This window comes from Chelmon rostratus, chromosome 13 (genome assembly GCF_017976325.1).
Source record: "Chelmon rostratus isolate fCheRos1 chromosome 13, fCheRos1.pri, whole genome shotgun sequence".
NCBI lineage: Eukaryota > Metazoa > Chordata > Actinopteri > Chaetodontiformes > Chaetodontidae > Chelmon > Chelmon rostratus.
In genome coordinates this window covers 25717509-25732374 of record NC_055670.1, presented here as the reverse complement: position 1 = coordinate 25732374, position 14866 = coordinate 25717509, and the positions used below count along the sequence as shown (strand labels likewise).

The following is a 14866-nucleotide window of genomic DNA, read 5'->3' as shown; positions in this document are numbered from 1 at the left end:
CAGAGGTTTTACTCTTCCAGTCTTACCTGGGCTGATATTTCCTCATTATTATTGGCTCCTTTTGCTAATTTGTCAACTCTTCATTACCTCATAATCATCCTGTGGTGTTTCCTCCTTCTTCTTCCTTCTTGTCTGGTCTGGTTGCAGACCTCTGACCTCTGACCTCTGACTCGCTGCCCACATCTCACGTTTGTTATATGAAGTGAAATGAAATGACAGGTCAGTTCAGTCAAAGAGAAATCCAGAGCAGCTGTAGACGAGGAGTGACATTCAGAGATCCACATCTTTGTTTCCCTCTGCTTTGCTTTAAGCTCTCAGTGTATCATCATGTAACCGACATCAGGTCTGCCCTGTGCACTCTGATTCTTCACCAGCATCAGTGTCAGACCTCTCTGGTGGTGTCTGAATGGGATCAAACCAGCAGCAGCTTCAGCATCAGGTGGAGGTGCTGGAACCAGGAGGCTGTCGGAGCGGCACGTTAACGAACGTGGTTTCAGCTTTCACATGTCTGTTCAGTGCTCAGGCGTCCACATACATTTGGCCGTGTGTGTGTGTGTGTGTGTGTGTGTGTTCGTTCCTGCTCACACTATCAGCTCAGCTGCTCTCCAATCTCCTGATTGTGATACTGAACAGACAGTTTGCATGTCTCTCGCCCGTCAGAGGCCTGATTGGGCGACATGAAAACACGCTCATGTACGCAGGCTGCACCCAAACAGCCGAGCGTGAGAGCGGACCAGACTGCACCTTTCTCCGTCCTCCAGTGGTTGGGGTAAAGCTTTGAGGCGGATGAGCTGCAGCTGGAGGAGGAAGAGGAGGAGGAGGAGGCGTGTGTGTGTGTGCAGCAGCTTCAGAGAACAGCACGTGTGTTCAGGCTGCTGTTGGCAGGATTACTGATATGTCACTGATAATGATAGTGCAGCGCAGAGCGTCTCACTGTGTCCCTGTCAGTCAGTGCTGCAGGGGAGAAGGAGGCGTACAGGAGATAAAAGCAGGAAGTGTGTGTAGAGGGGATGAGCAGAGAAGGCAGGGAGGCTCACGGAGGAAGAGGAGGCCTGACCTGGACCTGCTGGACTGACTCCGTGGACATGAGTGTTTGCTGGACGCCGTCGCCCGGTCTGCTGGCAGCTGTCTGAGCGTCAGTATGAATGTTTCCTCGCTGCTGCTGCTGCTGGTGTTCGGGCTGTGTGATCGACCGGCGGGAGCAAAGAAACAGGACGCCGTGATGTCACCTGAGCAGCACGCCGCTCGCCTCCGAGACCTCTGGAAGCTGCACATGAGGGACTCCCCGCTGAAAGGAACAGGTGAGCCGGCACCTGACAGGTTCTTTCAACGTCTACACCGTCTTTTCACAGACACAAATGTTTTTCTCTTTGTGTCACCTGTGTGACATCACGAGATGAAAACAAGGTGAAGGAGAAACATCACTGATGAGCAGTGTTACTGCAAGACAAATACTCACAGTAATAACAGCAATAATCACATGTTACTGCAGTAAAAGTATGTCAGTATAATGAGGAACATGAAGTAAAACGTCCCTGTGACTGTTCTGCTGTTCTATCTGTTCAACTGTTCTCCTGTTCCACTGTTCTCCTGTTCTATCTGTTCTCCTGTTCCACTGTTCTTCTGTTCTACTGTTCTTCTGTTCTATCTGTTCTCCTGTTCCACTGTTCTTCTGTTCCACTGTTCTCCTGTTCTATCTGTTCTCCTGTTCTATCTGTTCTACTGTTCCATCTGTTCTACTGTTCCATCTGTTCTCCTGTTCTATCTGTTCTACTGTTCTCCTGTTCTATCTGTTCTACTGTTCCATCTGTTCAACTGTTCTCCTGTTCCACTGTTCTGCTGTTCTCCTGCTCCACTGTTCTCCTGTTCTATCTGTTCTCCTGTTCCCCTGTTCTATCTGTTCTGCTGTTCTCCTGTTATATCTGTTCTCCTGTTCCACTGTTCTCCTGTTCTCCTGTTCCCCTGTTCTCCTGTTCTATCTGTTCTCCTGTTCTATCTGTTCTACTGTTCCATCTGTTCAACTGTTCTCCTGTTCCACTGTTCTCCTGTTCTATCTGATCTCCTGTTCTCCTGTTCCCCTGTTCTATCTGTTCTCCTGTTCCCCTGTTCTATCTGTTCTACTGTTGTATCTGTTCTCCTGTTCCCCTGTTCTCCTGTTCCCCTGTTCCCCTGTTCTCCTGTTCTATCTGTTCTCCTGTTCTATCTGTTCTCCTGTTCCACTGTTGTCCTGTTCCACTGTTCCCCTGTCCTCCTGTTCTATCTGTTCTACTGTCCTCATGTTCTCCTGTTCTACTGTTCTGCTGTTCTCCTGTTCTATCTGATCTCCCGTTCTATCTGTTCTCCTGTTCTTCTGTTCTCCTGTTCTCTCTGTTCTCATCAGATTACTGTGACTCAGTCGTTCATGTCAAAGCAGGATTTTACTGTTGGAGCTGGTTGAGCTTCATTTGAACTAATGATTCTTTTCATTCTGGATCAATCAGCTGATTATTTCCTCCATTAATCGATCGATCGTTCGGTTTGGAAACATTGTGAAAATAGTGAGAAATGTGGTGACGATGAGGCCAAAGTGACGCCTTCACAGTGTTTGTTTAGTCCAAAGCTCCACATTATTACAAACACATTCAGATAGTTCATTAAAACGAAGGAGCTAAAGCTGTCGGAAGAGTACAACAAGAAAGTACCTCAAATTCAAAGTGCTTTACGAGAGTAAATGTACTCATTTACATTCTACTTCTGGTCATAATACAGCAACATGCATGTTGAAAGAGTTATTGGTGGCTGTAAAAAATCCATTCTAAAGCTCAGCTGAAGCTAATATGAGGTGTTAGCAGCCACATCAGGTGTGAAACAGACTGAAGGCTGGCAGTCTGAGGACAGAACCAGGACTCTGTCCTCGGCCAGTATGAACAGGAGGAATGTTTACAGTAACACCTGAGGGCTGCGTTAAACCAGATTTGAAAAAATCCCCTCCTGTTCTTCTGCGCGGTCCGATGGGAACTGATGGGAATTTCCTCAGGTGCTCGATCATCACCAATCATCTCTCTGTGAAGCAGGTTCCAGTCCTCAGCCAATCAGAGGGGGCGTCAAACAGCAGCTGCTCTACTGTCGCGTTGGGATTGGCTACCATCTCCAGATTCTGCCCAGCGGCTCCGTGGGAGGTGTCCACAAACCCACTGAGGACTGTGAGTCCAGCCACACGTATGCCCCCCCCCGTTTGTCTCAGGTTTTCTGTGTATTCGTTGATGTGGTTTTACTCGTGGCTTCATCCTGCATGTCTGCGTCCCCTCCAGGCTGGCTGAAGGTGTTCGCCATGAAACACGGAGTCGTGGGAATCAGAGGAGTGAAGAGCGGCTTGTACCTGTGCCTGAGCGCAGAGGGCCTGGCGTACGCAGCGGTATGTAGCCCACCGCACAGCTCACAGCAGCGGGACAGCCAGCTTTAAACGTGTCCGGCATGAGATTAGTGCATGTCTCAGAGCTGCTGAGGACGAAGCACGGAGCTGAGCAATGGAACCAAAACACCATCTTAAATGTCTTTTCCAGGAGCAGTTTTCTGACGACTGCCTGCTGAAGGAGAACCTGGAGGAGAACCACTACACCACCTACTCCTCCCTGTCTCACCCAGGCATCTATCTGGCTCTTTCACACAAGGGGGAGCTGAGGAAGGGCAACACCGTGGGCCGCCACCAGTCCTGCACCCACTTCCTACCTCGGAGGACTGCCTGATCAGGGACCAGCTTTTCTAGAACTGTGAAACTGGCCTCCGCACAGCAACCAGACCGAAGACGAGCGCCTCGTCCAAGAGACGCAGTCGGAGGGATTCTGTGGAGCACAGAACAGAACAGAACAGAACAGTGAACTGAGCGCCGAGGCTACGTCACACTCCACTGTGCTTTACAGACCTGAAGTAGGCGGCCGCTTGTGGTGCGATGCAGCCACGTTTAAAGGGAGTTAAAACACGTGGAACAGACGCAGTAATGATGTGTTCACTGGGCAGCAGCTGCCCAAACTTGCATGTTAAATAACTGAAATCATTCAAACGAGCTGCCTGACCAATCAGCTGACAGACAGACAGTCAGCTGATGTGTCACTCAGGACTTGGTGGAGACCAAAGCAGAGCTAAAGTAAGAGTGATTGTCGGACTTCAGCGATTCCAAATGAATGCTAATGATGCTACATGTGTAATGCTAACTGTTTGTTACCACGTAAACTATAACAAAGTGAAAGTCGGTCCACCAACTTTGAAGCTTTGTTAGAGAAGCAAACCTTGTGGAGTTTGAGAATCTGCTGTGTTAGAAATATTGAAGTGGAAGAGACTGTTTATGTCTGCTTGTTTTTAAGTTGTTCATAGTTTTTTTAATCTGTATTTATCTCGTTTGTGTGGTTTCGTTTTTGGATGCTTTGCAGCACTAAATAAAATGTCTATTTTTCTACACCCTTTGACCGCGTCAGCATCTGTTGAAGCAGATTCCCGGTTCAGATGTTTGTCATGCTGGTCTGTGGAGGAAGCAGCGGACGTTCAGGTGCACACAGAACCTCTTTCAAAGCCGTTCCTGCACCTCCCTCCTCCTCCTCCACCTGCCTCCACACACCGACTCCCTGCACACTTCAGGGACACACGAGTCTGTAATCTTACCCACAGAGTGGGAGGCGCAGGGTCACCTGATCCCCACTCTGAGCGGCAGCACTCACCTGCTCAGGTGTCTGTTTGTACCAAAGTGTAGGCACGGCAGGAGGGCGGCCATTAAAACAGAGAGAGCGGGAGAAGAAGAAGGGAGTAAAAGAGAGGAAGGAGGCAGGAACAGGGCGGCAGGTACCCGGTGGGATATGGTCTTAGACAAAGCCCAGCTGAGTGTGGACGATGGCACGATGACGAAGAGCTTTGTGGAGATCAGTACGTTGGACGGGAGCAGATCTGCTTGTTTCTCCCTTTTCTTCGTGTCTTCTTCCTCTCGTCTTTCTTCTGTCCACTTCGTCTCCACTCATCTACCTGTCTCTCATCTCTTTTTTTTTTTTTCCAGCAGATCCTGCTGCCAACAGTCCTGCTGACACAGCGACTCCCCCCACAGTGAGTGGACAAGATTCTGATTCTTTTCTCATTATTTTCTGGCATAGATTGTATTTTTAATTGATTCATACAGAAATTGGTCAATCAACAGTAAAATTAATCAGTGGTGACAGGTCTAAATGAGACGGTGATGGAGGGAGCTGGAGGAGGAGACTGTGTCTCCACAGGACGACCTCAGACCTGTCTCCTGCAGTGTGAAGGCTGCATGGTGTCTGCTGCTGTTCACAGGCCTGGTTTGGCTTTAAAGAACAGAGAGTGGAGGTTGTAGTTGGCTGGTTAGAGTTTGAGTTATGAAACCCTGCAGCAACACAGGGGGCGAGTGCATCTCCCAGAGACCCCCCCCCCCAACAGCTGGTGGTCAAACAGAAGAGTGTCCTTTTGTCCAGAGAGCAGTCTTGATATCATCTGCTTTCTACTGGCGGACAGCCTGGAGGTGCGTGATGAAGACATGCTGTGGTAACAGAGTCTTCATTTCAAACAGAGAAGAAGAACAGAAGCAAACGTTCAGCTCTGTAGAGGAGAACCTGTGAGTCCACCTGGTCTCCTGGGACCTCGTCCATCAACCTTCCTGCGCTCCGATGTTGCAGTTTGCACTCTATCTGAACCGTCAGGTATCGTCCCGATTGCTGGACTGAGGCCGGACTCTTCATCAGCCGCCTCACACGTCAGCACCTTCTTTTGTCCAATCCCGAACACGTCTCCGAAACCTTGGATGAGGTTTTCACCCTCGAGTCTCTGCTGTCACAGATTTGTCAGCAGGTGCAGTTTGTTAAATCACCATCAGATGATTCATTTCTATCTATTTTGCTCCCATTTAGGAAGTTAAGGCAGAGGCACCTGAGCACCCGGACCCCTCCAGGATAGAGGTGGTGTCAGTGACGGAGGAAGACCTCCCCACGGTCGAGACCCCCAACACACTGAACGTCAGCCCCCTGGGCAGCTTTGCGGCTGACCCCCAGTCAGAGGACGATCCCGCCAAACCTGCGGCCGCCCCCAGCCCCGGCATGCCAATCACCAAGGTGCAGCCGTTCATCCACGGTGAGAGCCGCTGATGTTCTTCAGGTAACGGCGTGAAACAATGGAGATTACCGCACACAGGTCGAGTTACGGTGGGATCTGCTGGAAACGTGAGCTGACTGACACCGAGCAGAGAAGTGCTGCATCCGTCCCACACCAGCTTCTATGTTCTGTCCTTCGGCTCTTTGTTCTCGTCACTTTCCCACGAGAACACGTGTTTCTTTACCTCCAACAGACAAAAACAAAGTGCAGGATTCTGATTCGGCTGCTGAACGTCCGTGTGATCGCGCTGAAGAGGTTACACTTAGTTCAGTTTCATTAAAAACTCACACAGAGGTGTGAACGTGACCAACAGACACATTAACCTTTAAGCATGAAAGTCTCCAGTAGGACTGAATGGACTGACTGTCAGACCGAGCACAGGACAGACGTGAAGACACATTAAAGGTCCAGTGTGGAGGATTCAGGGGTTAGTTCTGTTCCATTAGTGTACAATCACCTGAAAATAAGAATCTTTGTGTTTCTTTAGCTTAGAATCAGTTTTTATATGTACAGAGGGAGCAGATCCTCCACAGAGTCCACCATGTTTCTACAGGAGCCCAGAGGGGACAAACCAAACTCTGACTTGTGTTTTTAGCCGCCTGCATCTCCTTCACGTTTAAAAGGAGGGGGTGAGGTGAGGGGTGTTCAGTTGGTTGCAATCTGCAACCTCACCACTAGATGCCACTAAATCCCTCACACTGGTCCTTTAAACGCTGGTTTTAACTAAAGAAGAGACTCTTGGTGTGATGTGACCCATTGTTTCATGGCTTCAGAGCTGAGAAGCTCTGCGGGCGATGACGTAGCTGGCGTTGTCCCGTCCCCTCTCCCAGTTTCAACTTATATTGGGAACCATGTAAGCAGATGATGTTGATAAACTGTGTCGTCTCAGCAGAGGATGACCTGGGGAAAAGCTGGAAGAACCGACTGCTGGCCCACCGCTTGGAGCTGTTGATCGCCTCGTGCCTCGCCGTCGTGGTCACTCTCGCTCTCGGCGTCGGCCTCGGAGGTAAAGAGCTCAGAGCCGTGTGAACTTTGTCCATTTGGCAATAATGGAGCCACTGTAGCGTGGGCTGCCTTTGCTCCATCAATATTTGATGGGGTCCTTACCTGTTACACAATTTCAATCCCACCCACACAGTGCGGGCAGGATGCACGAGGTCACTCGTGGTCGCGATGTCGAGCAGAAACTTTACACGAGGGGGGTGAATGTAGTTGGTTAGTTAAATTACAGTTAATTATGGCGTTTTCTGTGAGCTCAAACAGCTCTGAAACAGGCGATTTAAGGACATGATGTGCAGTTATTTCAGACACTCAGTCTGATTTTCAAATATCTGAATCTTAAGTTTTCATTTTAAAACCAGTTTATTCCTTCAAAATTGACTTTGACTCTTTTGAATCTTTGCATTAATCTTGATGAGACTTCATGTATTTCCTTTATTTCATCTTGTTTTGGTCTTCATGATCAGATGGATCAGATGATGGTTTATATCGGTTCTTACTGTGTCTCACAATCAATATGTTGTTATGTGTTGTTGGAAACATACAGAAACAGTGAATACCTGTTAGCAGCTAACCAGCCAGGTGGTCACATAAGCATCATTTGGTTGCAGTAAAGGTTAGGTTTAGGTTTAGGTTTAGGTTTAGGTTAAGTTTAGGCAGGTAGTGGTTATGGTTAGTCTCCAGGAAATGAATGTAAGTCCAAGTAATGTCCCCAAAAGTGATGGAAACCTAACATGTGTGTATGTGTGTGTGTGTGTGTGTATGTGTGTGTGTGTGTGTGTGTGTGTGTGTGTGTGTGTGTGTGTGTGTGTGTGCATGTGTGTGTACATCTGTGTGTGTGTGTATGTGCGTGTGTGTACATGTGTGTATATATGTGTGTGTACATGTGTGTATATGTGTGTGTGTTTGTGTGTGTATATATGTGTGTATGTGCGTGTGTGTATGTGCGTGTGTTTGTGTGTGTGCGTGCGTGTGTATGTGCGTGCGTGTACATGTGTGTATATGTGTGTGTGTACATGTGTGTGTGTGTATATGTGTGTGTGTACATGTGTGTGTGTGTGTACGTGTGTGTGTGTGTATGTGTGTGTGTATATGTGTGTGTATGCGTGTGTGTATGTGCGTGTGTGTACATGTGTGTGTGTGTGTGTGTGTGTACGTGTGTGTGTATATGTGTGTGTGTGTGTGTGTGTGTGTGTGTGTGTGTACAGTGGGTCTGAGCTGTGTGGGGAAGTTTCGTTGTGGCTCTTCGTCTAAATGCATCAGCAGCTCGGCTCAGTGTGACGGAGACGTTCACTGTGACAACGGAGAGGACGAGCTCGGCTGTGGTGAGACACACACACACACACACACACACACACAGTCATTGAGTGAAAAGTTTAGAAAAGTCCTCTCAGCGAACACCTTTACCTGCCCTCTGGCAGCTCAGTGAACCACTTCCTGTTTGTCTCACAGCCACATGGAGCTGCAGCGCTGAAGAGGACGTTCATTTATTTGATGGTTCACAAAACAACACATTTAGATATTTTAAACCTGGACTCATACTGACTGACACCATACTGGTCCTAACTGCTATTACAAACCTGTCTCTCTCTGTCTGTGTGTCTGTTTTTATGTCTGTCTCCATATCTGTCTCTCCGTCTCTCTGTCTGTGTGTCAGTGCGTCTGAGTGGGAGGAGTTCTGTCGTGCAGGTCCAGAGAGGAGGGGTCTGGAGGACAGTCTGTTCAGAGGGCTGGAACAACTGGTTGGGGGTCTCTGCCTGCAGGCAGCTGGGATACTCCAGGTTTGTCTTCAGGACTCTCTGCTCTGTCTGCACGTCCCCCTTTTCACTCGGCTTGTCTCCACCTGGATTGTCCCGCACCGTTCAGACGTTCATGGAGCATTAAAGAGCTTCAGATGTCCATTAAAGTCCCTTGTCTGATCGAATCAAAGCACAACGAGCTGCACTTTAATGAGTCTGACAGGAAACAGGCTCGTCCTGCTGCTCTAACACATTATTTTCAGGTTCACACAGCCTCATGGACATTCTGTCTGTCTGTCTGTGTCTCTGTCTGTCTGCCTGCCTGTCTGTCTGCCTGTGTCTCTGTCTGTCTGTCTGCCTGTCTGTGTCTCTGTCTGTCTGCCTGTGTCTCTGTCTGTCTGTCTGCCTGTCTGTCTGTGTCTCTGTCTGTCTGTCTGCCTGCCTGCCTGTCTGTGTCTCTGTCTGTCTGTCTGTCTGTCTGTCTGCCTGCCTGTCTGTCTGTCTGCCTGCCTGTCTTTATGTCTGTCTGTGTCTCTGTCTGCCTGTCTCTGTCTACCTGTCTGCCTGTCTGCCTGCCTGCCTGTCTGTCTGCCAGGTACGTGGAGTCGTTCTTCATCTCTCTGGCCTCCATTGAGCAGGACCTTCAGTACAACCTGGTGTCCATCAACCTGAGCCAATCACAGATCATTAAACTCCAGAACGCCACGACCTTCAGGTAGGACGCACATCCACATCTGAACGAATGAAAATCACACAAACTGTGCTTCATCTCCATCTTCATCTTCGTCTCAGCCTGCAGACAAAGCAGCTGTTTATGCTTTTATTGTGAAAGCTGTTGGTGCTCTGAGGACATTAAGGGATGAAATAATACGCAGCCGCTTCATATTAATGCTCCAGCCATGAACATGAACACTTTCAGCCTGTCGAGCTTCTTCACTGACGCTGATGAGTGTCGCTGCTGTCAGTCACTGTTGTACTGAGTGTCTGTGTGACCTGACCCCCACTTCCTGTGTCGCCGCAGTAAGACTGAGTGCAGCTCAGGGAGGGTGGCCACTCTGAAATGTCTGGGTGAGAAAACGTCCTGCAGACGGACTCTTTGTTGAAGTCTGAGGATGCAGTCAAAGGGTCACATGTGCTTCCTGCATGTGCACACGTGACTGCATGGCATGCTATGTGTGTGTGCGTGTGTGTGTGTTGTTATTTTTGCCTGCTAAGACAAGTAGATGTCTCACGTTCATGTGAAAGTGTGTGTTTGTGTGTATTTGTGCATGAGTTTGTGAAGGCTGATATTGATATTTTTGCTCGTAGTCGATAATTCGGATCAATATTTACAGCTGCACCCGTCTGGTATTAGGGGCCTTCAGCCTGTGAAAACAGGCATCATCTCTTCTTCTGTGGTTCTGATAAGTCTGACTAAATGACCCTGATGACATCAGGAAAGTGCAGCATTAGACCAGCAGATCAGCCACTAGAATGAACCCTTTTCATGGAAGTGAAAGACGTTTTGGATGTTTTTCTCACGTTCATGCTGCTAAAAGCCTTTGAACGCGTCACGAGACAGTGAAACAGCAAAGTGACCCTCAGCGGCTCAGACCGTCACAGACTGACAGCGTCAGCCCACTGGCGCCTGCTGCTAATGTAGCGTGTATGAGTCGTCCTCGAGCTGACCTTTGACCCTCCATACGTCCGTCCTCAGAGTGCGGCTCCAGGCCTCAGTACAACACTCGAATCGTCGGGGGGAACATCTCGAAGCCGGGGCAGTTCCCCTGGCAGGTGAGCCTCCACTTCAACAGCGAACACCTGTGTGGAGGCTCCATCGTGACGTCGCGCTGGATCCTCACGGCAGCTCACTGTGTGTACGGGTGAGTCACACACGATGACTGAGTGCAAGCATCCACAGGAGCTGTGCAATAAAGTGCCCGTTAGTGGCTAATTAAAGGTCCACACCTGACTGTGTGACAGGAGGACAAGAGACTAATTACTGGGCACAGAAATAAATCCTGTTCATATTTTATTTTCATCTTAAAATCTCTCTGAACGGCGGCTCCTGTCTGTCCAGCTGTCAGGCTTCAGATGAGAGATGATTTAAAAAAGGCTGATACGAGCTTCTTTCATTACTGTGCACTCGCAGCTGTCCAGCTTCATCGGGAGCTGAGAGGAAGCCTGCAGGCGATACTCAGGGCTGAAAAGCACACTGTGGCCTTCGCATGTTAGGAAGCTCCTGAGCTCATAATTAGATTTTTTTTTTAAAAAGTAAATAAATTAGAATTTTTCATTGTTTATCCACCAGGTTGCATTCATTTAATTCATGATATCACGCTGCTGTAGTACTGAAAACGTGTGAAATACAGTAAAAATATCTAACTGTAGGTCCTGTTTTCCATCATACTTCAAAGCTTTGATCAATATGACCATGACACAGATGTCTTCAATTCAACCTGCTGAACTGAACGTAACCCTGATCAATACATCACCTGAGCTGGCACCGTGGCAACAGGGTCAAGCCCGGCCCACCTGAGCTGTGTGAAGCGGTCTGAACGCTCCACGTGGCGTAGTGGACTCAGATTACTCTGCAGTTACTCCTTCAGCCCGGCGGGGAGACGCGCTCCTAAACGAACATGTGACTTGGTGCTGTGATTGTTTCTTCCGCTTTGACTTGACTGTTGTGTTTCGCTGCGTCTCCTCCTCTGCTGTCTGCCGTCAGGTTTGCAGACCCCTCCATGTGGGCGGTCCACGTGGGGCTGACGGAGCAGCCGGTCCACGGGGCTCAGTCCCTGGCTGTGGAGCAGATCATATACCACAGCCGCTACAGGCCCAAAGGACTGGACTACGATATCGCTCTGATGAAGCTGGCCGCGCCGCTTGTCTTCAATGGTAAAGTCCTTTTTTAAGACCCTGCCTGCTCCCCCTCACTCATTCATCCACTCGTCCGTCTCAAAGCTGTCCAGAGCTCTCTGCTGCATCTCAGCAGACTGAGGAGCAGCCAGAAGGTCTGCAGATTAATCTGAGGTGTCCGTCAGACCTGAGGCCTTTGGGACCCCCGAGGGTCTGCGTGCTGATACATGATGTGTTCTAAGCCCAGTGCTAAACACGTTGAGGGTCTCCCCTTCATTCTGTCTCTGGTCTCGGTGCAGTGAGGGGGCCTCTGTCGTCCCTCTGTGTGTCAGCCATCAGTCCTCTTCTGTCCTCGCTGCAGCGTCCTTTCCGTCCGAGCTGCACAGACCACCTTGTGCCGGCAGGATTACTTCCTGATTGATGATGATGATGGTGGAAACACACGGTTTGGTGCAGTGTGTCTGATCCTCTGGGGTTGCACTTCATCACTTCTCCTCTGTAGGCCTCGTGGAGCCCATCTGTCTGCCCAACTACGGCGAGGAGTTTGAGGAGGGCACCATGTGCTGGATCTCTGGATGGGGAGCGACTGAGGATGAAGGTGAGTCTGAGCACGAGCCGATGAGGTCCGTGATTTCACCCCCACGCCGCTGCCGTCGTGACTGACGTGACGCGTTTTTCCAGGAGAGACGAGCGTGGTCCTGCGCTCGGCCATGGTGCCGCTCCTGTCCACTAAGACCTGCAACCAGCCGGAGGTCTACCAGGGCTTCATCTCCTCCTGGATGATCTGTGCAGGATACCTGGAGGGAGGAACCGACTCCTGCCAGGTACAGACGGTCTTCTCTACATTTAGGATTGGTTTCAGAGCAGAAACAACTATACCGAGTTTAATCAGAAAAAAAAATGATAACACATTACAGTGGAGTGGATGTAATCCTGAGTAAAACAGTAATCAGTCATAAATAGAGGACATTTGGACCGCGAGGCTTCATCAAGCCAACCTGAAGTGTTATCAGGAACCAAATCATTTCCACGAGGGCATTTAGTTCTGGAAGATCCGCAGAGCTGAGATCAAAACCATCCGTTTATCACATGGGTGAAATCATCCACCGTGGGAGAACTTCCCCCGGCCTCGCAGGTCTGTCAGTCAGACTGCAGTCTGTTCCCTCACCAGCAGATGCCAATAAATCCTAACTGAAGCGAACTGTGATCAGTTCAGAGACACACAGTGTTTTCATCCTGTACACAACCTGAACTCTACAGCGACAACAAACTACAGCTGTTCTGCAGAGTGTGCTCCAATCAGAGGCGACCACCTGCACGACAGGTGGAAAAGCCCTGCAGTGTCCGTCTCAAATAGACAAATTAATCATTTAAATCTTACTTAAAGCGGCCGTAATGGATGTTTTTATTAGATGACGATGTGGAGGGTGCCTCTGGTGGTGGTGAGCCTGCAGAGTGAGTTCATATCATCTTTTCAAGGAATTTACACGTAGTTACACATCTGTTCGTCTTCAGGAAATTAAACGGACACAATGGGACGTGCAGAATGAATCGTCACCATAGTTATCACAACTAAAATACTTTAAAGTCAGAAAAATAAAATGTGTCACTTTAAAATGCCCCAAAAGTTTTAAAGAAGCCTCTCCTGCATCTGTGAATGAAGCTGTGAGGGAGATGAGGACTGTGGTGGTCTCACCTGTGTGTGTCCGTCCTCAGGGGGACAGCGGAGGTCCTCTGGCCTGCGAGGACTCGGTGTGGAAGCTGGTCGGAGCGACCAGCTGGGGAATCGGCTGCGCCGTGAGGAACAAGCCGGGCGTCTACACTCGCATTACACAGTCGCTCAGCTGGATCCGCCAACAGATGGAGGTCAGTACCTGACAAGCTGCCTCTTTAGAGGGACCCGACCCACAGCGGTTTGGCCTTTGAGGAACACAATACTAGCGCTGAGCCTCATGCATCAGCGATTCACCATGTGGTCAGCATGTCTCTCCTCTCACGGTTGAGTTTGGGATGTTAATGAACAGTGAATATATTCAGACACAGGACGGCTCTCAGCCCACGCTGAAGGACGGCAGAGCGGCTCTGAAATAATACAATGAATGACGGCTGAATTCCACTTAGCTGCTGCAGTTTCGGGGTTCTGGGGGGCTCTGGGGGTCAGTCCCTCAGATCTTTAGACTGGTCTGTGGCCACAGTAAAGTCAGACAGCTTCACAAAAAGAAAAACAAACTTACTCTAAGGCTAAAGTTAGCCGCGCTGCCAGCAGGCTAACTTTAAACTCAGACCCGTGTTTGTTGCTTTGTTTCACTCTTCTTGTCCAGAACGTGAACATTTTCTGCTGGACTGAAGGAAGCTAAACTGCGCTGACGTGATTTCTCGCTCAGGAACTGGAACGGCTTCGAGCAGCCGATGAATTTCTGTCAGTCTGAAGTCTCTGACTCAGATCGAAGCCGTTCTGGTCTCTGTGGAACCGGCCCAGGTACTGAGCGTGCTGGCTCACTGCAGTGAACCCTAAGTGGTTTTAATCTGATATTATGACTCTTTAATGTGGCCATGAGGTTGTTCTGAGGACATTCAGTGAATTTTAAGAGGAAGTTCCTCCAGTTAAACCTTGACTAATTGACCGCAGCAGAGGACCAGCTGTCGGCGACCTCGCTGTGTGATGTTGGACCGACAGCTGGTTCTCCTCTGTAATGGAATCTGACCACAGCAGCTGGAGGGGTCGTCCTATTGGCCTAACTTCAGCCGTCTTTATATGGTAAAAGCAGAGCGGTGTGTGTTCTGCAATCTAAACTCCAGGTTTCACTTTGCATTGATATGCTGAAGATGCTTTATGCATCATTTTCTCTGCATACGTGGGGGTTCACTTTGAAAACAAACCCCGCTTCGCCCTGGAGGTTGGTAAAGATGGAGCCACGGGTGGGTGTCTGTTAAAACTCTCCATTTCTTTGTTCTTTCAGAGAGAAGAGACTCAAAATCCTCCAACTCTGAGTTCAGACAACTGAAGCTCCTTGTTGCTTCTCACAGGATTCTGTTTGGATGTCCACACATGAAAAACACCGACCAAAAACTAAAGAGATCAACTCCAGCACCAGAGAGATAGAGCCTTTGAGCCACACAAATCCCGTCTGGGGGGGCAAAGCTGACGGAGCAGAGACAAGAGACGG

The 14866-nt window shown here is 49.3% G+C and overlaps 2 protein-coding genes across 2 annotated transcripts; both read left to right on the top strand.

Moving 5' to 3' along the window:
* The first annotated feature begins 1013 nt into the window (after window positions 1-1013).
* fgf9 (fibroblast growth factor 9) lies at window positions 1014-4184 on the top strand. Its single transcript, XM_041951439.1, has 4 exons — window positions 1014-1301; window positions 3054-3182; window positions 3291-3394; window positions 3543-4184. The coding sequence occupies exons 1-4, from the start codon at window positions 1142-1144 to the stop codon at window positions 3723-3725; spliced, it is 576 nt and encodes a 191-aa protein (XP_041807373.1). The 5' UTR covers window positions 1014-1141; the 3' UTR covers window positions 3726-4184.
* A 642-nt stretch (window positions 4185-4826) lies between these two features.
* Window positions 4827-14788, top strand: tmprss3a (transmembrane serine protease 3a). The gene is made up of 14 exons (XM_041951132.1): window positions 4827-4893; window positions 5021-5067; window positions 5886-6105; window positions 7019-7132; window positions 8334-8450; window positions 8783-8906; window positions 9460-9579; window positions 9886-9932; window positions 10561-10726; window positions 11569-11738; window positions 12202-12297; window positions 12381-12523; window positions 13416-13565; window positions 14660-14788. The coding sequence occupies exons 1-14, from the start codon at window positions 4827-4829 to the stop codon at window positions 14702-14704; spliced, it is 1626 nt and encodes a 541-aa protein (XP_041807066.1). The 3' UTR covers window positions 14705-14788.
* The last annotated feature ends 78 nt before the right edge of the window (window positions 14789-14866 follow it).